Source organism: Taudactylus pleione, unplaced genomic scaffold (assembly GCF_031769625.1).
Source record: "Taudactylus pleione unplaced genomic scaffold, aTauple2 ptg000145l, whole genome shotgun sequence".
Taxonomy (NCBI): Eukaryota; Metazoa; Chordata; class Amphibia; order Anura; family Myobatrachidae; genus Taudactylus; species Taudactylus pleione.
In genome coordinates, this window is record NW_028284547.1 from 5,418,657 (window position 1) to 5,446,152 (window position 27,496).

At 36.5% G+C, this 27,496-nt stretch overlaps 1 protein-coding gene across 2 annotated transcripts in view; it reads right to left on the reverse strand.

The window, feature by feature from the left end:
• The window catches only part of LOC148522652 (uncharacterized), a 281,599-nt gene that overhangs the window by 104,928 nt on the left and 149,175 nt on the right, over positions 1 to 27,496 (reverse strand). The window contains exons 10-11 of one of the 2 annotated variants that reach the window (XM_088473978.1): positions 25,019 to 25,517; positions 2,746 to 3,335 (exon numbers count right to left, since the gene is read on the reverse strand). In XM_088473978.1, the coding sequence (XP_088330104.1) occupies positions 2,746 to 3,335; positions 25,019 to 25,517 (1,089 nt within the window). Of the gene's footprint in view, positions 1 to 2,722; positions 3,336 to 24,997; positions 25,518 to 27,496 lie in introns of those variants that run through there. The other variant, XM_088473979.1, reaches the window with a different exon arrangement.

Sequence of the window (27,496 nt, forward strand, 5' to 3'; positions counted from 1 at the left end):
GATTAAAATAGCCACCTTTGCAGATGACATGTTACTGAATATAACAAATCTAAAATTCCCCTAATACTATTGTTGCATACATTGTCATAATTTCGAAGAACATCAGGATTTTCAAAAAATTTAGACAAATCAGTGGCAATGTATCTTAAGATGGGCTTTAGAAAACCAGCATGAGCAGGAGACCTACCTATACGGTGGACCTGCAAATGTATAACTTATTTAGAGGTAAAAATTCCGAAGGATCTAGGTTTATTTTATAACATGAATTTAAAGTCTGTTATAAAAAAATTTGAAAAAAAGAACATCAAGGATGGAAAAATCTCCCTATTTCTTTTATGGGGCAAGATGACTTTATCAAAAAGGTTTCCATCCAGCATTTATTGTACCCAATACAGTCACTTCGAGTGATAATAAATAGAAGTGGCACAGATAAGATCAATAGCTTAAGGTAAAAAAGGTAGAATCAGCATATACAGAAATTACAGCAACCTACGATAAAGGGAGGAATGAATCTTCGGAATTTGGAATGGTATAGCCTCTCAGTGCAGCTGTGCTACATTAAAGACCGGCTGCTTGATAGTGATAAATATGTCCATTCCTCCTTTGAGGGCTCATTCCTTTCAAATATGTAGTTGTCAGTATTTCTTCATGCTAAAAAATAAACGGTAGACCAGGACAATCTAAATAATCCTTTATTAATGTCCACTAGAAGAACATGGTATTTGTTGAGAAGTAGAATAAAAATACACCCTACTAACTCAATACTTATTAAAGAATCCAAAATTCCAGGAGGGAGCAGCTTTATACCCTTTTGCCAAGTGGAGGAGGGAGGGGTTAAGAAGGATAGGACAACTTGTGGACATGCAATATAAGAAACCTAAATCTTATAGGCAAGTAAGAGAGGAATACAAAGTGCTTATAGCTCCTAATTTAGAATTTATTCAAGGTCAACACTATGTAAAGTATGTATTTCAAACTTTGGGTGAAAGAAATTGGAAGTCTAGATAAAACAGCCTAGAGTGAAAAGCGATTTCATTTTATTATTCTATTATAAGAGAGCTGGTTGATATTAAAGAGATCACAACTGGAATTGGCAGATGGAGGGAGAGATTTCCGTTTATGACATTGGATACGTTATATGGTGAACTAAATAAAGTAAACAAATCACTTCCAATGCTGATATTCTTGGAAATGTTTTTAAAATATGTCACAGGGTATATCTCTCTTCTCCTTGAAGAAGGGAGATGGGATTATCAACTTTCTGTAAATTTACAAATTGTGGGGACTTAGGGCCTGATTCAGAGCCGGACAATAGCGCTCGCTCTGAATCTGGCCTGTCCTAACCAAAATTGGAGCGGCCTCCTGGCCGCTCGCATAGCTGTTGGTGACCACCCACAGCTTATGCGAGCGGCCAAAAAGATGGACGCTATGGTCAAGACCATAACGACCATCGGGCTTGCGATGAGACCCTTGCGGTAGGGTCTCATTTGCCACAAGCCCAGAGTGCTTTTGGCTCTATCAGAGCCAAAAACACTCCCACTGACATCACTAGTGATGTCAGTGGGGCCGGACCCAGACGGTAGGCTTTCCCAATCACCATCGACAGCACGCCCCCTTTGGTGTGAGACCCCGAGCGATGGCTTCCCCATCACTCGCTGGGTCTCGCGCATGCGCATGACAGAGCAGCCTCCATCATGCGCATGTGCATTTGGGAAACATCGACCCACTTGCGAGCGTACAGCGCTCGCGAGCGGGTCTGAATGAGATCCTTAACCCATTATATTTGGTACTGTCTAATAATATGGCAATTCTGGAAAATAATATAAGGTTTTATAAATTTACATGTGGAAAAAGATTTCCAGATGAATCCAGAAAAGGCTTTATTTAGTATTATGCTAAAGGGTAATGGATATACTGTATACTGGGAAATCAGAAAATACTTTTAGCAATTTCAGCAGCTGCAGAACAATTATCAATTTTGCAGACATGGGTTCAGCCACTGAGTCCCCCCAATGTCTCTGGTACTAGATAAGCTCTACTATATCTTTCCTATGGACTGGGTAGAGGCATTGTCCAGAAGGAAAGAAACTATGGAAAGTTTTTTTTAAATCTCTGGAGGATATTTATAAACATTAGCTATGCTAATCCAAAAGAAAATTAGAGAATGCTTTGCTGTGATTGGATGAAATGTACTGGGGATTATGTAAAATCAGATTGGGACAAAAAAGGGCTATGTTGAGAATAGTGAAAACTCTCCCACCTGAAAAATGTTATGTAGATAATATTAAATGAAACTAAGATTATAAATTGTACCTGTGATTTTGTTATAACTGCAAAGATAGAATGACAAATGCTTAATGGTTGTATGTGGAAAAATATGTGCAATAAAAATAATAAAAAGTATGCAAACATGGATTTACTAAAATCATGTAACATCTTTACAAATATAACTTTGTGTGCTCATTTAAGGATAGCAAGGCATAGACAACTGTGAAAACAGCAGGAATTGAATTAACACTATTTATTGTATGTTTGTTTCTATATTTACATGTTTGTATTAAATGGAATTATTTGATATGATTGTTCTATAAATGCAGACATACATATAAACAAGAAGTGATACAAGTTATCATGAAACACATGATATATTTAGACCATTTTAGTAACTCATTGTGTGATTAATAAGTATTATCTTTCTAGTAAATCCTTTGCTAAATTCTTATCATATATAGGGGTTATCTCTACTGTGAGTCCTTTGATGTCTAAGAAGAGATGACTGTTGTGTAAAACACTTGCTGCATTCAGAACATTTAAATGGCTTCTCTCCTGTATGAATCCTCTGATGTATAACAAGATGTTTCTTTTTGGTAAAACACTTGCTACATTCAGAGCATTTTAATGGCTTATCACCTGTGTGAATCCTCAGATGTATAACAAGCTCATGCTTGGTGGTAAAATACTTACTGCATTCAGAGCATTTATATGGCTTCTCTCCTGTATGAATCCTCTGATGTGTAACAACATTTGACTTAGTGCTAAAACACTTGCTGCATTCTGAGCATTTATATGGTTTATCTCCTCTGTGACTCCTCTGATGTCTAAGAAGATTTGACTGTTGTGTAAAACACTTGATACATTCAGAGCATGTAAATGGCTTCTCTCGTGTATGAATCCTCTGATGTCTAAGAAGAGATGACTTTTGGGAAAAACATTGGCTGCATTCAGAACATGTAAATGGTTTCTCTCCTGAGTGAATCCTCTGATGTCTGAGAAGCTCTGATTTACATATAAAACTTTTGTCACACTCAGAGCACAGATATGGTTTCTCTCCTGTGAGACTCATCATGTATTAGATAGGAAATTAGCTGTAAATATTTTTGCTATTCAGAAAATGAAAGTAGATTTTTTGAATCCTCCAGTAGAAAACAAAATATGTTTTTATTTTGCTTAATCACAGAAAAAATCACTTTCCACAATGTCTTCTAATATTTTTAGTGGGAATCCTGTTCCTTATATTTCCTATAAGGAAAAAATAAATTTTTTAAGAGCACAAAATTGACTTGGTTGCATCTACTTTTAGAATAATAGAGTTTTATTATATTAGGAACATGATATATATTTAAATAAACATAAGAAATATGATCCAGTCATTTAAAATTATTATTTTCAAATTGCTGAATCCTCATTTCCAGCACATATACCTCTCCCCTCCTGCAGAAGATATATACTTGATATAGTACACACAGTCTATTAATGTTTCCATAATGATTGTATATTCCTCATACTGTGACCTCAGAATGTGCAGATTATACATTACTCACCCCCAGCACTGACCATAGATGGGTAACACATGCTACCGATGCTGTCACACCTACTGTCAGCTGATGCACCAGGATGCCACCATTATCTCTGCACACACGATGGAAATGTATATATAAAGGCTGTCTAGGTGATGACTCCATCATAGTATATTACATATTACTGTGTGCATCAGGTTAGTTTATATAAATTGATATTAGCTGGCAGCTCAAACAAAGTATCTTACATATTACTTTGTATATCAGGTTAGTATATATAAATGGGTATCTAGGTGGCAGCTCCATCTCACAGTCACTTATCTTAGTGTGATGTGTGCAGAGGAATCAGTGATCATTGTTGTATGAGACACCAGGTTTTTAAAAGGTTAATAAAAATTATTAATGTTAAAGACACAGGTATGTTTGATGTAAGGGCCTAGGGTATATCCCAAAAGCTGAGAAAACTGTGCTAAACAAATTAGATGTAATAGTTTGTATCATGAAACAAATATGCATGTGTCAGGCAGCATATGTGCATTTGTATAAGACTGAGGGGCAGATTCAATTTGAGTTTAACCCCTGAATCTGAGATGCTGCCTCAGGTGAGCAAAGATAATTCTGTGATAGATGCACCCTCTGGGGATTAATGAACAGGTAACCCTATAGATTCAAACTATTAATACTAAGTCTATGGATTACCACATGCTACCTGTGGGTTTCTCACACTGGTAAATTGACAACTAATCATGGGAATAACTACCATAGGTGCAAAGGGTGCAGCTGATTTGGGGCCCAGAGCTGCGGGGGGGCCATATTCCTTGTCAAAGTCACAAGTGTTATACACATCTTTCACCATTGGGTGGTACTTAGGGTCCTTTACAAACTTTTGGTATAGGGTCTTCAAATACGTAATTATGCCCCTGTAAATAATATAATAGCTCTGTGCATTAAACCCAGATATGTGTTAACATTAAATCATTATTGTTAATAAAATATGCCTATGATTGTATCATAACTATGTATAAAAGTAAACAAATATATAGTAACTTGATGAACTGAGCAATACGTAATATATAGTTTTGGAGCTGATACCTAGATACTCCTTTATATATACTAACCTAATGCAGACAGTAATATCTAAGATACTATGATGGAGCTGTCACCTAGATACCACTTTATATATACTAACCTAATGCACAGAGTAATATGTAAATACAATGATGGAGCTGCCTCCTAGATATCCCATTATATATACTAACCTGATGCACAGAGTAGTTTGTCTGATACTATGATGGAGCTGCCACCTAGATACCCCTTTATATATAGTAACATGATGTACAGAGTAATATGTAAAATACTCTGATAAGCTGCCACCTAAATATCCATTTATATTTACTAACCTAATATATATATATATATATATATATATATATATATAGTTATATATAATATATATATATATATATATATATATTAATATGTATGATATTATGATGAAGCTTTCACCTAGATACCCCTTTATAAATACTAACCTGATGCATAGGGTAATATATCATATTCTATGAAGAAACAGACATATTTTATATAATAACCTGATGCATATAGTTATATGGAAGATACTATTGAATTTTTGTTATACTAATAAAAATTTTAAATATTTGAATAGTTCTGGATGTAGTTAAAAAGAAACACTAGAGATTTTAGACACAAGGAAACACTCTATTTCTGGAGTACTTAGACAATTCACAAAATATTACAATAGTACTTAGATGTAGACCACAATATATCAATATATTCTTATGTATAATATAATTACCTTACTCTGGAGATTATTCCTTCTGTCTCTTTCATATGCTTCTATACGTCCAGCTATCAAATCAGCAACTAAACAAGTAACTTTGCCGCCAGAAATTAGTGTCCTGACACAAACTATTTATAGTCATTCCTCCCCCATTTCACTCCATAGTTCCCAGGATGACCAGAGTTAATTTATACACTGAGAGATGAAATATAAACAAAGCAGCTTCCCGTGCCTAGCTCCTTGTCTTGTAAATGAGGTGTAAATATTCCTAAAGTCACTTACTACAATGGGAAATTTTAATTACACCTTTGCAGGTGTAACACCTTGCATTCTTATTAGATTACAGCAGTCACTGGCATCCTGTTATGTCACTAATGGTTCCTTTTGTTAAGAAGTCACCTATTGTCTGGGCAGAGTTTCAGCAGAAAGACCTTTTCTATGTATCAGCAGGAACCTCACAATGATTATGTACATAATAAGATCAATTGATATATGTATAGTAAAAGTCAATGTTTGTTAAAATCTGTATTAAATTACATTTCTCCTGATGTCAGATATTGTGATATAAAGGTTTAATTTGAGTTTCTTAGACATATATAAATAGCTCAGTTGATTACTTTGTATGAATTTATTTTCAAAAGGAGAATTTTAATTAAATTTTTTATCATAATGTTTTGCTTGTTAATGCCTAAGGCCAATTACTGGTGCTATCAGAGGGTATTGGTGCATAACTATAATTTATTGATGTATAAGTTATAATATGTCAAGAACAGCTTAAATCAACCCAGATATAGGACAGTCCATTATTATTTTAAGAATTTAAGGTCATACAATCTGGGAAATTGCCACCACTTTAAAAGTTTCACCAAGTACAGTTGCAAACACCATACAGTGCTATGATGTAACAGGCTCCCATAAGGATGAAAGACAGAGGATACATTTATTATAGTCACTGCCATCAGTAATCACATATTAATAGCACCTTAGACTAGAGGCCAAATTAATGATAAAATTAGTTCTAGCAGCAGATACATCTCACCATTTACTTTCCAGAAGAGACATAAATCAGGTCTTTATTGTAGAATAGCTGCAAAGTAAACACTACTATAAGAGAGTAATAAGAAGTCTCTTCCTTGGGCCAAGGGATACAGGCTGTGGTCATAAGTCCATTTCTAAGTTGAATATTTCTGATTCCACCTGCCATACAGTGCCACTGCCGCTGGTGAAACTAATGTTAGCTATTTTCTATTTAGTAACAAATCAACATTTTAACCATTAACTTTCCCTGACTACTTAAATATAGAGCTAAGACTCTGTGAAATTGACAAAGTGCTACTACTGGTAATAGAGATGTGATACTCCTGTTCCATAATCTGACAACATGGACTGATCCATGATTGACAACAGAAATAAAGATACTCGATAATAGAAAAGGTGATCACACAGAGATACAGGCAATGGTGGAAATGTCTCCTTGCATTTCAGTCTCTGTCTGTCAACTTCATGTAAAATTAAAATGATACTATACACCCCGACTAAACAGGCTTTATATGGGGCTGAAGTTCAATCACTAATATTAGGAAAATCTTACCTGTGCTACAATCCCTACTCAATTCCATGATGGGTGATCCCATTGATCCCAAGTTCCTATTATCTATTTATGCTGAAAAAGTGTTTGATCTGGTAACAAGGGATCATCTGTTTGAGTCATTCCACCGCTTTCGCCTACCCCCACTCTTTATTCAAATTTTAACCTCTCTATATTCTTCCCTATTATTGAAGCCCTCCCTAATAAATATTTATCACCACCTTTCTATATTTCAAGAGAGACACGACAGGGGTGCCCCTTCTCTCAATCTCATTTGCAACTGCCCTTGAGCCACTAGTGATAGCACTATGTCAAAATCCCACCTTTAAAGGTTCTGCAATTTTGGACCAAGAATGCAAATTGTCTTTATTTGCAGATAATATGATGCTCTTTATTTTGGATCCTGTAAACTCCATTCCTGCAAATTTAAACACGGTTTTTATTTAGTTATTTTGCAGAATATCACATTAATGTAGACAAATCTGATTTACTTCCTATTAATGTTACCCCTTTCCTATCCTCTCATCCACATATAGCTTCTATAATTACTGTTACACCTTATAAGCACAAATATTTAGGTATTTATATACCAGCCCGATTGTCGTCCCTCTATAGTGTTAATTTTTCCCCACTACTGAATAAACTACAAGTTTAACTTATAATTTGGAAGGACTTTAAGCTTTCTGTTCTAGGCAGAATTACAGTGATCAAATGTATAATATTCCCAAAGCTAGCATGTCTTTTACAAACACTACTTATTACATTGATGTAAGCTGAAATTCTTCATTACACACATATTTTGTTCAAATTTATCTGGCATTATCAGAAGCCTAGGATGACTCATTCCTGAGCTTATCTGCCAAACACCAAAGGATGACTTTGTGGCCCTTATGTTGTGGCATTTGCAAAATTTGCCTTGTTTTGCTATGTGGGTGATTGGTTGCTACATACTGACCATTACACCTACCCTGCTCTAGAAGAGGTCTTGTTTACCCATATGCCCTGGCAGCCTTGCTGCATACCCCAAAACTACAACTTCCTTTGATTTTTCATTCTAATGTTTTATTTTGGGATAACTATATAATACGGTTTTGCATAAATTCACACTTAAAGAAAAGCCCTTTTTCATCATCTTATATTCCATTGTGGGGTAACCCGATGTTTCTTCCCTTTCTTAGTAATCCCCTCTACATATGCCAAAAGAGCATCATAATCATAAAAGACGAGTTTGACCGGGTGGAACTATTCTTTCCTTTACACAGCTACAATAAAAACATGAACTCGCTCACTATTATTTCTTTATGTTTTTGTCAGTACATCATTATGTCCAATCATTAGATATTCCCCTGTGGGCCTCAGACACTCCAGATGTTTTATCTCAAATACTCCCTTTATGTTGTATGATTACATTTAGAATACATCATCTCTACTCTCATATCATTGATTTGAACTCAAAAGCTTGGTCCACCATTTTGCAGACATTGCACACAGAAATACTCAAATTACCTGACTTTCAGTTGATCCTTGCAAATTTGGTTTGTTCTACCTAACTTTAAGCAGAACGGCTAAAAGAGATTCACCTTAGTGTATTGAATCAGACTTATATATCTGCTGCCCTTTAGAAAACACATTGTGCCATCAGCCAATGGAAATTGTATCAAATGTAACCACTCAATTGCCTCTCTATCCCCATAACCTCTGCTACTGTGTAAAAGTTGTTAGGTTTTGGAACAAACTCTTATATTTGTCCTATAAGGAAAAAAATAACATTTTAAAAGCCTAAAATTTACTGGGTTACATCTAATTTTTAGAGGTACAGTGTTATAATATAAAAGGAAATTGATATATATTTAAAAAAAAAACAAATAACACCCAGTCATAGAAAATTATTGTAACATTTTATCAAATTGCTATATTCTCATTTCCAGTCAGATGTGCAGTACAGAGACCTCCACATTCCTGCAGCAGATAAATACTTGATATAAAATACACAGTCTATTATTGTTTCCATAAACATAATAAAATCCACGTAGTGTGAACTCACAATGTGCAGATGCTGCCTTAGGTGAGAAAAGTTAATTCTGTGTTAGATGCACCTTCTGGGGTTTAATGCACAGGGAATCCCATAGATCCAAACACTTAATACTGAGTCTATGGGTTACCACATGCTACCTGTGGGCTTCTCATACTGGAAAACTGACAACTATTCATGGGAATAATTACCATAGGTGCAAATAATGCAGCTGCTATGTATGGGGCACAGATCTGAGTAGGGCCCATCATTCTTTTCAAAGTTACATATGTTATATACTTGTTTTACCATTGGGTGGTACATAGAGGTCCATACATAATTTTGCTATCTGGCCTTTAAATACCTAGTTAGGCCCCTGCAACTAATTGAAAAGCTCTGGGCATTAAATTCAAAGCTTAATCCACATGAAAAACATTGTGGGTAATTGAATATGCCTATGATTGTATCAGAACTATATAGAAAAAGTAAAAAAATATATACTAAACTCATGTACAGATTATTAAGTAAGATACTATGTTGGAGCTGCCACCAAAACACCCCTTTATATATATGCTAACCTGAGGTACTTAGTAATATTTAAGATACAATGTTGGAGCTGCCAACTAGATACCCATTTTTATACTAACATGATGCACAGAGTAATATGTAATATATTATGATGGAGCTGTCACCTAGATACCCCTTTATATATACTAACCTGATATACAAAGTAATATGTAAGATAATTTGTTGGAACTGCCAGATAATATAAATGTATGTATACTAACCTAAGGCACACAGTAATATGTAATATTATATGATGGAGCTTCCACCTTGATACCTCTTCATATATACTATCCTGATATACAGAGTAATATGTAAGATACTATCATGGACCTGCCACCTGGATACCCCTTTAGATATACTAACCTGATATACAGAGTAATATGTTAGATACTTTGTTGGAACTGCCAACTAGATATTCCTTTATATATACTAAAATGATAAATAGAATAATATGTCATATACTATGATGAAACTGCGACCTAGATTACCATTTATATATACTAAACCAATGAACAGAGTAATATGTAATATTATATGATGGAGCTGCAAACTAGATACCCCTTTATATAGACTAAACTGATACACAGAGTAATATGTAAGATACTTTTTGGAGCTGCCAGCTAATATCAATTTATGTAAACTAACCTGATGCACACAGTAATATGTAATATACTATGATGGAGTGATCACCTATATTGCCTTTATATATACTAATGGAATACACAAAAAGGAATCTTTAACCTGACACCTGTGTCAGCAGCTCTAGACCTTTAAAATGGACACACACTAATCCCATAAAGACAACTTTAAAACATAAACAAGGAAAGGTCTACAAGCGCTGACTGGTGGTATATGAATGGTTATGGTATCGTCCTATGTACAATAAATCTGGTTTTGTATGGTCCTATATCTCCAGACAATTGGATTTGAACTTACCTTCAAGTTCTGTCCCGAATATGCACACAAAGGTATCTTTAGAGGTATATCTCAGGTAAATGCAACAGTCACAGACATCAGGCCCTCATGGAAAGAAAAAACTTACATTCAATTGCAGTCTTGCATGCACATCACAGTATCTTTAAACTTCAGGGATGCAGGAATATCCTCACAAAGGTAATTTATTCATAACAGCAACACTCGGTAAATCACAGAAATATGTATATAAAAATACAGGAATGACAAATCCAGATACGGACTTAGCCGATATCAATCTTAGTGGAAAAGGAGATACTGTCTGCCTGCTAATTTAAAAAAGCCGATCCTGATCCTTCCGTGCTGCAGACATCGGCCGGTGGTATTAGCCGCTTGCCGGTGCACTCCCTCCAGTCGGTACTCCTCTCCTGAACGTCCGGTGATGTGGCTTCTACACGCTTAGGAGACTCCTTGTCTCCTTTGTCAAGAACTTCTTCTTACAGGGATAATCCGTTATATACAGTCCACACGGTGGCACTCTGGATGCATAAATAGGAACAACAGTCTGCTTCTGATATGCAATGTTTCAGTGCATTTAATGGCACTTAAAAGCACTTACTTTGCTTGAAAAAAGTGTGATTAAATGCACTGAAATGTTGCTTATCAGAAGCAGACTGTTGTTCTAATTTATGCGTCTGGAGTGCTGCCGTGTCGATTGTATATATATATATATATATATATATATAATCCAGTGGGTCCGGCTCTCAAAGTATAGTAAATAATCTGGTTCCATTACCCTTGTGGTAATAAAATCTATACAGCCAGGGGACGCGGCACTCAAGAACAATGAATGTGGTATTTAATACATATGGATAACATGTATTAAATAAATATCTATATGTTTTAAATAATGCATTTATTGTTCTCAAGTGCTGCGTCCCCTGGCTGTATATATATATATATATATATATATATATATATATACTGTATATATATATATATATATATATATAGTACAAAACTGGCCAGCACTCCGCAAAAACTTGAATAATTGCCCGGGTGCCATCCAATGGAAAAAATACAAAACATGTATAAAAATAACAGCGGCACTCACAGGACTCTGATAAGGAAGACTCACGACACAGCAGGTCAAAGTTTAACATTTCAGTCTGGTGACTTTTATAATATATGTGTGTTTATATACATAGTAAGTGTCAAGTGTTTGAAATCTGAAAAAAAATGCTATCATGAACTCATGAACTTAAAGACATTGTAATATTGAGGCCTAATATGAGTTTCTTTGACATATATAAATATTGTAGTTAATGACCATGAATTTATTTTTAAAAAGAGAATTTTAATTAATTTATTTTGAAATTCCTCCCAACAAGTAATTTTCATTTAGAACTTGAGTAAAAGTTAGTGGTGGTAAATAGTTATGTTTCTCATGATTTTAAAGACCTTGTAAAACATAGGCTTAATATGAGTTTCTTAGACATACTAATATTATTATTATTATTATTATTATTATTATTATTATTATTATTATTATTATTATTATTATTATTATTATTATTATTATTATCATTCATTTATATAGTGCCACAAGTGTTCTGCAGTGCCTTACAAAGTACATAAAGAAATAGGTTGATTTACAGTGACTTACAGTACAGTACAATACAGGACATGGATAATATACATTGCTACATTCACAACCATAACACCCAGATAAGCAACAATGCAAAGCAACCAAGTGTTAGGTGCCCCAGTAGAGAGTAAGAAGTAGATGAAGGCCCTGCTCATAGGAGCTTACAATCTAAATGGGATATATAAATAGTGTTGTTGATGCATAGATTTGTTTTTAAAATAATTTGAATGTAATTTGTTTTCAAATGCATTTCAAAAAGAACTTGAGTAAAAGTTAGAGGTAGTAGATATTAATTCACAATGAGTCTATAATCATGTTTTTGTTAATGTCTTAAGCCAATCACTAGTGCCATTAGAGTGTTTTGGTGCAAAACCATAATATCTTGATGTAAGTTTCAAAATATGTAAAGAGCAGCTCAAAATAGCCCAGATAAAGGACAGTACATCATTATTTTAAGAATGTATGGTCATACAATCTAGGAAATTGCAACAAGTTTGAAAGTTTCACTAAGTGCAGGTGCAAACACTATATAGGGCTATGAATTAATAGTCTCCCTTGAGGATGAAAGACAGAGGATACATTTATTATAGCCACTGCCTTCAGCAGAAACATCTCACTATCTACTATTCAGAAGAGACCAAAATCTGGTCTCTATTGTAGAATTGCTGCAAATAAAAAAATAATATAGGAGATAAATAAGAAGACTCTTGCTTGGGCAAAGGAACACAGGCTATGGTCATCAGTCCATTTCCAAATTAAACATTTCTGATTCCACTTAACATATTGACACCTGTCAGTAGGTATGAGGGGCTAGCTGGCAACTTTTAGCCTGGGGGGCAAATGCATGCAGGTGGGTGCTACGGAACCACCCTCTCAAGTGTTCCAGGGAGGAGGCGGGTCCATATAGAATTAATGTACAGTAAAAATAAAGAATAGGTGCACCCCCTGTAGTGGTGCCCATATGCAGTGCCCCCTGTGCCCCAGGAGAGGACCCCTTATGCAGGCCTCCAGTAGTGCCCCCAGTAGTGATACCCCTATGCAGTGCCCCTTATACAGAGCCCCCAGTAGTGGTACCCCCTTTGCAGTGCCCCTTGTTCCCCCACTAGTAAGCCCATGATATACTGCCCCCAGTAGTAGTCCCCCCTTGTAGTGCCCCCAGTAGTAGTCCCCCCCTTGTAGTGCCCCCAGTAGTAGTCCCACCCTAGTAGTGCTCTCCCCCTTGTAGTGCCCCCTGTAGTGCTCTCCCCTTGTAGTGCCCCCAGTAGTGATCTCCCCCTTGTAGTGCCCCCAGTAGAAGTCTCCCCCCTTGTAGTGCCCCCAGTAGTGGTCTTCCCCTTGTAGTGCCACCAGTAGTGCCTGCAACCCCAGTAGACACACGTAATTAAAAAACAAAAAACACTTACCTAAATCACCGCTCCCACTACCACCATACGCTCCTCCATTTGTCCTCCCAGGCCGGGCCACTCTGCATTATGGGAGAGACATCATGACATCTCTCCGATTACCCACTGCAGGAGCCAGAGGATGGAGCAGCTCCTGCAGTGGGCACAGCAGCAGTCAATGAGAGTCTGACAGAGTCTCATTGGCTGCCACTCAAAGCAAACACACAGATGCCAGTGCCGGTGGCTGTATGTTTGGTAGTCACTGTGTAGCACTGACTGAACTCTGTCTGGTCATTGCTACATGCGTGGTGCAGCTGTGTCACAGAGACACAGACTGCCCATGGCCCGCATGGCGCTGCAGCCATGGGGGCACATGGCACCCTGCCCCCCAGCCCAGCCCGCCACTGGTAGGTATCCTTACACTTCATATACCCCTACCCCTCCCCAGTGCTTAAACATAACCTATCTCTAGTCCCTAAACATAACATCTCTAACCTAATACCTTAAACCTAACCCTCCCCCCTTTGTGCCTAACTTTAAAAAGCAAATAAAAAAAATGAACAAGGGAATGATTCTGAATTAATATATTGTAAATGGTGTGAGCATACATTTAGCACTATTTTAACAGTATAATTACATTTTGTTTGGATATGTGTTTTTCAGTAAGCATTGTGTTTCAAATTCCACAGTGATCTCAAATTAACCATCATTATATCTACCTAGTAAGTAACAGCAGCCGGCATTCATTCAGCCTTAAATACGCAATCTAAAGGCATGTATCCTCTAGACAATATTATGGACAATTTGAATGATAATGGTATTGTTATTGATCATCATCCGCAATATCGTTCAGTGTGTATGCCGTCAATGACAAGCGATGCATGCACCCACTGGTCTTTGATATTGTTCATCGCTTCTACTTGAAGGCAACCTAATGATATCATAAGGTTCTGCAAGTACGGGGATGAAATGTATGAAGATTGTCCACACAGACACTTAGGGGTAAATTTAGTAAAATGAGAGTTTTTAGAAGTGAGTTTTAAAAGTGATTTTGCCCATAGCAACTATTCAGATTCTAGCTATTATCTTCTAGAAGGTGGTAGGTAAATGTTAAGTATAATCTGACTGGTTGCTATGTGCAACATGACTTTTAAAACTCACTTGTAAAAATTCTCACTTTAGTAAATTTTCCCTTTATAGTGTTGAATATGTCCTTCCCCAATTGTATGTTAACTTTTTTATATATTTTTATTAAATACGGGAGGTGCACCCAGGAACAAACTTATATATGCAAAAAAAAGTGTTCCAAAAGGGGCACTCGCGAACTATCAGCATATGAAATCATCCCATAATGGAAATGTTATGCAGTGACCCAAAAAAATATCAAGAAACAAAAATTTAAAATTAATCTTTAATTTACTTATATTTAAAGTCCTAATTTATAGCAAAATATAAAGTGCAAATTTATGTTATATTGCAATAGTGTAAGACAATACTAACAGTTAATTGATATGTTTTGTCCGCTCCAATCTTGTATCTCTATCATTAAATATCTGTTATAGCCTTCCTATTATATATTGATCATGACTGGATATCAGGATCACTATTCACATAGCAAAGGTATCACCATTTCTATATATTAAGGTGATACTGGTTTTATACTTGTGCTAAATGATGTTACCTTGGAACTCGTTTAGACCCACTGGCTAAGATGCATACTCTCCCTGTGCCGATGGTAAGCAGTGTGTATGCATCGCAGTGCACATGTGCATACCGTAGCGATAGTTCACAATGCATTTTCTCACTGCACATAGACAGCACAGTAGAGTGAGTGACAGGGAAACCGTTTGTAGGTTATAACAAGGTATAGCCATTAAAAATTGGGGAGTGGAGGTGCAAATGCAGGCATGCCTGAGCATCTCAATCACGTTTTAGAGGTGTGCATAAGACAGCATCATAGTATATGTCACCTGGCTTGTTTTTACACTGAAGTGCTTGCAGTGCTTATGGCGGGGTATGGTCGACCTCAAGCTCTGTGATAGCATCTGATGTACCGATGGTTGCAAACACTTCCTGCACATGACATGCACAAGTGGGCATCTTAAAACAGGCTGGTGGGTGTCTGCATACACTATGTGATTGTTCTCTAAGAAATATTGGGTGTGCTAATGCATTGCTATGCGATAGCACTGCCTACACAATTTTCATACACATCGTGCGAGCGATCGCATCTAGCGAGCTGCTCTGAATAAGGACACTTATTCCTTCTATAGTACCATATAATAGTTGTCAATACTGACAAGTTTTTGCATTAACAGATTATTCAATCCAGTCCTACTGAATCGGGACTATCAATTGGACATTATGCCCTATCAGTTACAATTTTCATGGTATATAGATCCGTATGTTTGAAAGTGTGGTTTGTTACATAAAGCACTTACTCACTTATATAAGGAAATCTGTGCAGTATTCAGTGTTTTCTTATCACATTCCATATTATTCTCCACTCTATTATTAACATGTACTGGTTAAACAAGTATATAGTTTATTGAAAACACACCGATGATAGTTCTGGATTCTAATTTATTTTATCAGCACCTGATTCCTGGATGGGATTTCCCACAGGGTCTAAAAATGGATACACTTTGATTATTTGTTACACGTAGGTAAGCAACATTGTGGTCAGAGCTTCAGATATCAGGTTTCATTTATACAAATTATACTTGTTTTCTGTATAATATCCCTTTCCACAGCATGCTAAATCAATCACATGATCATTCCTATTACATAATTGTTAATATTTCACCAAGGCTATCCAGTACATCACAACAGTTGAAACCACCGGACACGCTGGCTTGCATCTGCTGTGTCTCCGACGTATGTTTCGCTTTCATTTAATCATGGGATCAACCTGACATTTGTGTAGAATAGAGCTATATCCTTGTAATCCAACAATTGGTATGTTAGTTGTGAATGATGCATCTCACTGCTAATCAATGAAGTTCTTCTCTTTTTCTATTTCTGATATCTCTGTTATTTTGTATCACTATAAGGGAGTCCGTGAATTTTTCATGATTAACGTATTCTTGGTGCAATCAGATCTCCCTGTTTGCTGTTTTATAGAATCCTTATAGCGCAGGCAAATTTCAATGCAGGCAATCATATGAGGGCACTAATGCCAATGAGGCAAACAATGTCATGAGTCTGTATCATCAAATAATACTCCTCTTTACAATTCCAGCTTCTTCATTAGAAAAAAAAGTTGATATCCGTACATTACAATTTTTTTAAAGGAAAGCAGATGATATCCAAAGACCTCATATTACTATTATTTGATATGATTATTTTAGTTGCTACTACCTTAGATTATATAAATAATTAAATGAATTATTATTAAATATTATTTATTCCATATAAACTGAATTATATAAAATGAGTTAATATGTATCAAATGTGTACAAACATGAAATAAAATAAAAATACAAACATATTGCATATGTGTTGTTTCATTCAATAATTATTATAATTATATGAATAATCAAACTACAGTAATGTTGCTATCAAAATATCTGTAATTTATTAAGTCCCTATGTCACCTCCATGTAAGTACGGGGATGAGTAAAGGTGTGGCACTGAACAATATTGTTAACGATATCATTCAGTGTGGATGCTCAATGTCAATAAAGACATTGAGCCTGTCACTGCAGGGCAAGCAGTGGATGATATCACTCATGAAGCATGTCATCTAGTGGATATACGCCATAAGACCAAAAACAATCATTAAAGGGTTGTTTGAATATTACTTAACTCCGGGCATATATTCAGCCTATGTGGCTTGTTCAGTTTCCACATGCAAGTGGGCAGCATAGAGGCAATGTATTATTTTTTAAGATCAGGTTCCTGGCACATAGCCCAATGTATGTTTCAAATAAGACTTTATCATGTAGTGCCCATAACATCTTGGAGAAATTGGAACAGAAGAAAATATTCATCTTTGTGCATGAGATACATATTTGATGTTTCTTAAGGAATATATCAAAACTGCAATCTTTAATAGTATTAAATAAATGTACACAAATCACATGTATCACATAACAAAAGTTTATTGAGTAACAGCATAGGAAATAAATTGCAGAAAGTTATTGTTGTTAATGACAGTGTGGCGGCATTAATAAAAATAACAACTAAAGCTGTATATAATGATATTCAGTTCAGCAGGAGGATGTTTGTTATTACAGGATACAGTGTATTAAATGAAATAATATGAACAACTTGAAACACTGTATAACTGTGTTACATCATCCTGTTCCAACTGCCAATAGTTAAGTCAACAATATGTGATCTGACTAAATCAATAGTCTAAACAATTCACATTTTATCTGCTTATACACCTAGTGAATACTTGTGCATAACCTTCCTATTGTCTATTCTGACAGGCCCTGTCACTTATTTTAAAAATTAAACCTTTTTGTTTTCAATTTTAATAATTCACTTTTTTATGGGTTATATGTTTGTGTTATAATTTTATATGGAATTTAATAAAGATTATATTGTGTTTGTGTGACCAGTGCAACTCATCACTATCCTTTGTAGTTTTAAACCTGATATTTTTTTCTAGTGGTAGCACCTCCTCACTTAGTAACTAATAAATTGATATTTAAATTGAGTATTAAAGAAAAGCTCACGGACTGGTGCAGTTGCCTCTCTTTTTCCAATTGAAAAATATGTTGTACACCTAGAGTATTAGAGCACTTTGCTTGTCTGGGAGCTCTAAGGATATTCTGTTTAAAGTGGAAAAAGTGGTCTCTCATTAGGGTTTTGCTGGGAAAGTTATAAGCCCCCTCTCTCATTCTGGCAGGCAATGAACTTGATCAATGAGAAGATCTTGCATCAAGTGAGCTATGAGGAGGTTTTGTCTAAAGAAATAAGTTCTAGCATATTTCCCTCCTGGTGGTCTATCCTCCCAGGCCCACTAGCTCTGATCAATGTGATTGCACAGATGTTTCCATTACAAGTAAAATGTCAGTATAGAATGCCACAAACAAATTAAACATCAACTGAGTGGTGAGAGGGGCAGAGAGGTCTAGGTCCACTTCTAGGTTTGCTGGAGAAATAAAGCCCTTCAAAACTTGGTGGCAGAAGCTGGCACCTCTTTTTATACTGCAGAGGTTGTCAGCCTCTGTCTAGGGGCTGATATAGTTATAAATTGATGGTATAGTTGGGATTTACATCAATGTTTGGTGGCATGGTAGTATGGTATGTAGTAAATATAAACACATAGGAGAAATGCATGAAAACAGAGGGCATTAGTGGATGATTTTATAGTTTGTGAAGGATTGATTACTGTATGGGTGAGGTTGGAATTGGCCCAACAAAGGTGGCATGGTGTAAGAAAGCATTACTTCATGGGTAATGGATAGCCAAATACTGAGGTTCACACAATAATCCCAGTCACATGACTTTAGAGGAATTCATCAAGTTGCCACCACAAATAGTTAGAGCTACAGCAAGTCTGGAGGTCAAGATTGCTGCTTTGGAAGATGGTGAATAAACAGTGCAGTACCTCTGCCTCATGCAGTCCCAAGGCCCTGGTGCAACACTTTAACAGCAGTAACACAAATAAAATGAGGAAATGACAGCTCAGCAGGAAGCTCCAAATATGCACTGCCGAAGCCCTGCAGGGTAGTTGGAGTCTGGCCAATTAAATTTTTTGCATTATATCCTCAACAAGTGTTGTTAATTGTTTTTTAAATTAATTTAATTTGGGACTGACAATCCAAATTCCTTACAACTGCTAGGAGAAAAGAACACATTCTAGTGCCATTTTAGAAATATTATAATTCTAATTCTTTGTATTATTCAAAGGGCCAAATGTAATAGGGTGAGAGTTTAGAAAAGTGAGAGTTTCTGACACTTTTTAAACTTTGCCAATGTAATAGAGTCCAAAAACAAAGTAACAGAGTGAACTTGCATGTTTTTTTAGGCTTATAAAACTCTCACGATTAAAAATCTAATTCAAATGTTTTCCCATTTTGAAGATAAAACACAACCAATGTGAGAGTTTACTGCTAAACTCTCACATTTTCTAAACTCTCAGCCTATTACATTTGGCCCATAGTATTTGATAGACTCAGCATGCAGCCAAAATAGGAGACTGGACATCTGTAAAGTTGTGGCTTTAGGCACCTAACCACAGATCCACTTTTTCTATTATGCAGTAGAGCCTTGGGTCTTCAACAGCACGGTCAAGTTGGGAGTAGGTGGGTATTGAGACTATTGCTTTAGCCTGATGGAAGGCCCAGCAGTAGGTATCCATATGGGGTTAGTCTGCTCACAGCAAAATCAAGCCTCAGCAGGTGATAGGAGGACACGACATGTAAGAACTGAGGATGAAGAATCCCCTATAGAGTGTCCTTTAGTGACTAGGCTGCAGGAGCAGTTGGGATGCACATCTGCTCTCTGTGCCAACCAGGCCATGCAACAATTACATAGGACTTTAACTGTAAAATTTAATAGGCCATTAATGAGATTAACAACATTCTCAAAGTGGATTTTAACTGATTGTAGTTGATCGGCCAATATGTCTGCTTGCAGTCAGCCAGGACAACATATCTGTGAACTACTTAATTCACAGACATATTCCATTGGCTGTGCTGCACAGTCAAAAGACAGATATGTCTACAGACATATCTGTCCATCATCAATCGGAACAGGCAGTCTGCAGACCACCTTTACACATACAGCGGCAGCCACAGGGAGGAGGTGGCTCCCACCCACTTCCCTGCCTGTGGGTCCCTGAGCTGCTGTATTGATGATGGCCATTCATGTGTATGAACGACCATCATCTAAATATATTTTGCAGATCACTTCATCTGCAGATATATCTTTCAGGTGTTTACCAACCTTTACTGCCTTGTCTATCAAGCTTGTCACAAACCAGTGCAAGAATTCCTCTCTGGTGGATGGTGAGCCGAGGGGTTCGGGTGACTAGGGGAGTGACTAGGCTAGGTCTCCTAGTTGCGGCCAAACCCAGGTTTGGCTAGACCTGCCCAGAGGCGCGGAATCTAACTCACTTGGTGGTTTTATCCAGTGACCCCTCCAATTGGGATTTGGTTTTCAGCTGCACCAAGTGAGCAGGGCGTGGCCCTCGGGACAGGTACCTGGGAATGGCAGAAGACCGGAAACTATAATGGATGCAATAGCACTGGAGGTGAAAGGAATGAATGAACTCTGGAAATGGAACTGAATGCTATAGCACAGGCATGGACTGGAAACAGTTAAGTATGCAGAAAAACACAGACATATACTGGGGATTGCAAAGGCAAGAGCAGAGTGGACTCAGGGAATATATGGAAATTCTGGAAATGATTGGAGCTGATTACCAGAGACAAGACACTGAGCAAAGAACACAGACATATACTGGAGATTGTACAGACAAGAGCAGAGTGGACTCAGGGAATATATGGAAATGCTGGAAATGATTGGAGCTGATTACCAGAGACAAGACACTGAGCAAAGAACACAGACATATACTGGAGATTGCACAGACAAGAGCAGAGTGGATTCAGGGAATATATGGAAATGCTGGAAATGATTGGCAGAGTAAAGACACAAAGAGAAGTCAGGCATACACTAGGAGAGTGCTAAATGCAAGTGCAGATTTGCACTGACAAGACACAGGGCAAATTGACACAGATATGTGCTGGGAGGTCCCGCTGTGGGCTAATTAATACCAGCAGGTAATCTGACACCTCAGTGACACAAGGAAGGTGCAATACTAGCAGCACATATACCAAGACACACAGACATAGAAAACAAAACAGTCTGGATACTGGGAGAGAACTCTCAGACTAAGAATAGCTTGGAAGCTAATACTGCAAACTGGAGAACTGTGAACAGGCTGAAGTAACTCTCTGAAACATTAGGACAGAGCAACGCTGGTATCACTGGAACAGAGAAGAAGTTGAACAGCAACTTCCTGGAGTTCTGGAGGTGGATTTATACCCAGGGGTAGCAGATTACTGGAGCACAGCATCAGCTGACTGAAATCATGCTACCATAGGTTAGGAGTACTGTCATATGAGAGAAACTATCATGGCAGCGCCCATGATGGGAACTCCGATCCCCAGCACACACAGCCGACCATGGAAGCTCGCAAAAAGCACCTAAGGCAGAATACTCAGCCCCACATCCATCACTGCACCAGATGTCTGACCGCAAGGAAGTCAGGGGAAGCCGGCAAGGAGGTGAGAGAGGCTGATCCTAGGCTGAACCCTGACAATGCTATTTACAATGCTATCATGTAAACATTCTTATCCCCCTCCAGGATTTGTTCTAGAATATAAAACACAAAGTTGAGTCATTTTGTTAATTAGCTTGTCCCTCTGTAGGTTCTAAATAACAGATAAAGATCTTCTCTTGGAAGCATTGTTAGAATAATTAAACAATGGGTCCTGCAGACTGGATTGAATGAAAGTCATGATGACTCATGCTATATTTATGCCGATACTAATAAATGCAATATACTGGGCCTCACACACTACCCCTACACAATAGATATATAATAAGAACAAATAGGATAAAATAATTTTATTTTAATCAAAGGAACACATTTTATCTTTTTGGAGTCTTATATGGCCATACAAAAATTTTTGGCATGACCCTGCTCAGTCAACCACAGCTCCCAATATATATGCAGATACTATTATATATAATATACTGGGCCTTACACACTACCACTTCACAATAGACATAGAATTTGTAAAATTAGGATAAAATTATTGGATTCCAAACAGAGGTAGGCATTTAATTTTTTTTGGAGTCTTATGTGGTCATCTGCCCATGAAAGTGTCCCCAGTTTAATCAACTTGCTATAAAATTCCCAAAGAGAATAATCCACATGTGGTGCAAACACCAGAAATGGGATTTGGCACCCTATACCATGTTCTTTCAATTATAACACTTGGTGTTGGGTGATGAACAGAAGTGTTGCTATTACAATTATATTGATACCAAATTTTTGTATGTTCACCTAATTTTTATGAACCACATCACAAGGCAATTTTGAGGGTCCATGAAAGATTGTAAATACCTATCCCAATTCTGCTGCTGGATTTAGTTAAAGTAAACAAACTACCCAAAAGAAGGTGTGCAGACTTTACTTTTGTATATTTTAATGTTTAGACTGTCTATGCCCCTGTGGGGATGCTGAGAACTGTGCTTTTTGGTGGTTATGTACATTTAAACCCATATCCACACTATGTGAGGAGGATTTCCAATGTCTATTCTTGATGTAGATGTGCTATTCTCAGAGGCGCCAAGGTGGAGGGGTGGATACTAATTATCCAGGCCTCGGTCAGTTAGAGGGGCCCAGGATTTAAATTCCCCCCCTTACTCTTACCTGTTAGCAGCCCAGCATAAGCTGCTGTGTGCAGGGCTGCAGTGTGACCGGGCAGACTGTTGTTGGTGAGCAGAAGTCTCCTCTCCTCTGCTTGTGCCGGGCTGGGAGGAACATGTCTTTCCTCTGTATTTGCCCATGGCTAAGGGGCTCACAGAGCCCCCTCCTTAGCATGCAGTTTTTTATTTTTCTGTAGGAGGCATTGCCATGCCACCAATGATTAGGCAACACCCCACAAGAGTAATGGAGTCTAGGCCAGCTCTCTATGGCTCTGGCTAGTTAATAGGATAATTAATTTGTGCTTTCTTTTATAAGGAGGATTTCTGTGTTTTTTACATATCGTCAAGATTGTATTAACACCAAACTATAGTAAGAGGGATCTTTACTGTGTAATATTGAAGTGGATATATTTTTAAGGCCTCATCAGCTCTAAGCTATTGTATGAGCTTGAGTGATGTTACCAAACTGCACTGTACTAACCAAATGTTTGTATGCAATTTATTACTGTGCAGTTGGTAATGGGTATAGAAGGAGGTAGCCAGCGAGTACAGAGCAGAGATGTGTGTGTTGGGTTTACTGAAATTCTAATATATCCAAACTTAAGGGTTACAAGTAAATCTAAATCCCAACTCAGGCCATCCCATCAAGCTCAGATCCCAAAAGAAGGCATAGTATATATGTACACAACATTCCTAATACTATGGGGATATACACATAATAAGTCTGTACACCTGAGTATGGAAGCTGGGAAGGGAAAAACCATGGCTATATATATATATATATATATATATATATATATATATATATATTGGAGTAAACAAGGCACCTTATTTACAGATTTATCATACACTGTTTCCCATAGAAGAAATCTCAGTATTGAGAGGAGCTGCTAAAACTTTTAACTGGATAGAAAGCTCTACTACTAATCCCAGCACCTGTATGAGCAGGACAGCTGTATATTACAGAGATCAGTCACAACATCAGAAGCACAATAAACACTTGAGCATTTCCATTGATTTTTTTTATCAATTCCTTATACCTATTTGTCCCTATTCTTTACTATATTTTATGTTCTAATATTTTGCTAATATTTGTCAGTATGGATAATCTTACCTTCATAAAAATGTAGAAAGTTATGTTAAAAACCAGTGCAATAGTCCAGGATAACTGCTATTTTCTCTGTTGATTATTGTGTTGTACAGTATTAGGTGTCAGTAGTAGCACCACCTTATGCCATGATAGTGACAAAATACATCTCAAAAATATAAACACTTTTTTCAGGGAATTTGTAGGGTTTCCCCATATACATTGTTTATTACATAACACTGGTACAGAGGATCAACTAAAAATGTTTCTTTTCTCCTGTCTTTAACAAGACTGATTTATATAAAACACTTGTTACATTTAGAAAATAAAAAAGTCCTCACATGTAAACACAAAGAAGTCATACAATTTACCTAGCTTATGAAACACATGATACATTAGGACCCTTATGATGCCCATCCACTAGGAGACTGACAAACGACTGCACAAACACATCATTGTAATCGTACAGTCATTTGTCAGTCTGTGATGAGCCTGCACTGAATGAGCAGTCGTTCAGTGCAGGCTAATCAATAATCTGCAAACATGCTGAACCTGACATTATCATCAGGTTGACCAGCTTGTTTGCACAATGATAGATGTCAGAAACGATCAGCAGGCGTGCGCATCTCTGGTCATTTCCAAAATAAATGTGCACGATGCATGCACAATTTGCAAGTGATTGCACAATAACAATGTTGTTATATTGCAATCGCTTGCAAATATCGTTATGTGAATGGGCACCTTTAGAGTGATGCCTCATATGATAATTAGTGTTATCTTTCTAGTATATCTATTAAATTTTTAGCATTTATAAGGTTTCTCTCCTATATGAATCCTCTGATGTCTAACAAGTTCATGCTTGCTTGTAAAACACTTGCTGCATTCAGAACATTTAAATGGCTTCTCTCCTGTATGAATTATCTGATGTTGAACAAGATTTTGCTTACTGGTAAAGCACTTGCTGCATTCAGAACATGTAAATGGCTTCTCTCCTGTGTGACTCCACTTGTGTCTGAAAAGATTTTGCTTACTGTTAAAAAACTTGCTACATTCAGAACATTTAAATGGCTTCTCTCCTGTATGAATCCTCTGATGTATAACAAGATGTTGCTTGTTGATAAAACACTTGCGGCATTCAGAACATTTAAATGGCTTCTCTCCTGTATGAATCCTCTGATGTAGAACAAGATTTTGCTTACTGGTAAAGCACTTGCTACATTCAGAACATGTAAATGGCTTCTCTCCTGTGTGACTCCTCTGATGTGAGATAAGCAATGATTTATATGTAAAACTTTTGTCACACTCAGAGCACAGATGCGGTTTCTGTCCTATGAGACTCATCATGTATTAAATGAGAAATTATTTAACCGTAAATGTTTTTTCTATTAAAAAAATTAAAGAAGCTTTTAGGAATCCTCTAGTAGAAAAAAAAATTCTTTATTCTGCTTGATCAAAGAACAGTCACTTTCCACAATGTCTTCTAATATTCTTAGTGCAGATCTTGCTCCTAATTTGTCCTATAAGGAAAAAAATATTTTTCAAAACATTGAATTTACTGTGTTACTTATTCTTTTATAGTAATAGAGGACTATTACATTAGGAACATTATATATATATATATATATATATATATATATATATATATATATATATAGATTCTGTATATTTAAATGAACTAACAAACATGATCCAGTCATTCAACATTGTAATGTGTTGTCACATTGCTGTATACAAATTTTCATAGATGAGTAACACATGCTAACAATCTTTTCTTACCTACAGTCAGCTGATACACCAGGATGCTGCCATTTCCTCTGCACACACCATGGGAATGGGGATAAAGTGATCATCTCACAGTCACTCTGCTCAGTGTGATGTGTGCAGAGGAATCAGTGATCATTGTTGTTAGAGATACCAGGTTTTTAAAAGGAATATTTTTTTTAGTGTTAGAGACTGGAATATGTTGGGTGTAAGGGCAAAGGGTACATACCAAAAGATAATGGAAACTATGCTACTAGGGGAAGATTAATTTTGACATGAGGTTTACCCTTGAAACTCAGATGCTGGCTCAGGTGAGAAAACCCTCTGGGGAGTAAAATGTACATGAAAACCATAGAGTTAAGCACATAACACTGAGTCTGTTGGTTATCACATGCTGCTATAACTGCTGGTTTCTTACACTGGGAAATTGATAACTAATCATGGGAATAACTGCCATGGATGCAAAGGGTGCAGCTGATAATAGGAGCAGACATAAAGGGGGCCAATTTCACTTCTCAAAGTTACATATGTTATATACTTTTTCACCATTGGGTGGTACTTAGAGGCCTTTACAAACTTTTGCTATGGACCTTTATGTACCTAGTTATGCCCCTGCTACTAACTGAATATCTTTTAGCATTAAAATACAGAGATATTTCCACATGGAAAACATTGTGAGTAATTGAATTTGCTTTAGTGTAACCAAGCTAAACATGTAAAAAATGATAGTAATCTCATGTTCTAAGCAATTTGGAATATATAATGTTGGAGCTGCCACCTATATACTCCTTTATATATAATAACCTGGAGCACAGAGTAATATGTAATATACAGTGATGGAGATGCCACCTAGATACTTTCAGATATATACTAACCTGATGCACAGAGTAATATGAAATATACTATGATGGAGCTGCCACCTAGATACCCCTTTATATTTACTAACCTGATGTACAGAGTAATATGTAATATACTATGCTGGAGCTGCCACATAAATACCCATTTATATATACTAACCTGATGTACAGAGTAATATACTATGATGAAGCTGCCACATAGATACCCCTTTATATATAATAATCTGATATACAAAGAAATATTTAAGATAGTATGATGGAGCTGCCACCTAAATACCCATTTATATATATTAACCTGTTATACAGAGTAATATGTAAGAAAATATGTTTGAGCTTCCACCTAGATACCCCTTTATAAATAGTAACCTGATGTATAGAGTTATAAGGAAGATACTAATGAATTTTTATTATACTAATAAAAAATGAAAATATTTGAATAATTTTTGATGCAATTATAAAGAAAAACTAGAAATTTTAGACACATGCAAATTCTGTATTGGTAGAAAGTATTTAGGTAATACATAAATGATACTATAGTACTGACAGAGAATATATATATGCATTATACATAAATGATACAATAATACTGATATAGAATATATAGCTATATTACATAGATGATCCCTGAATTTGGGACTACATTTTTGTAACTTGCAATGTAATATCTACAAATGTCTGTGTATTTATCA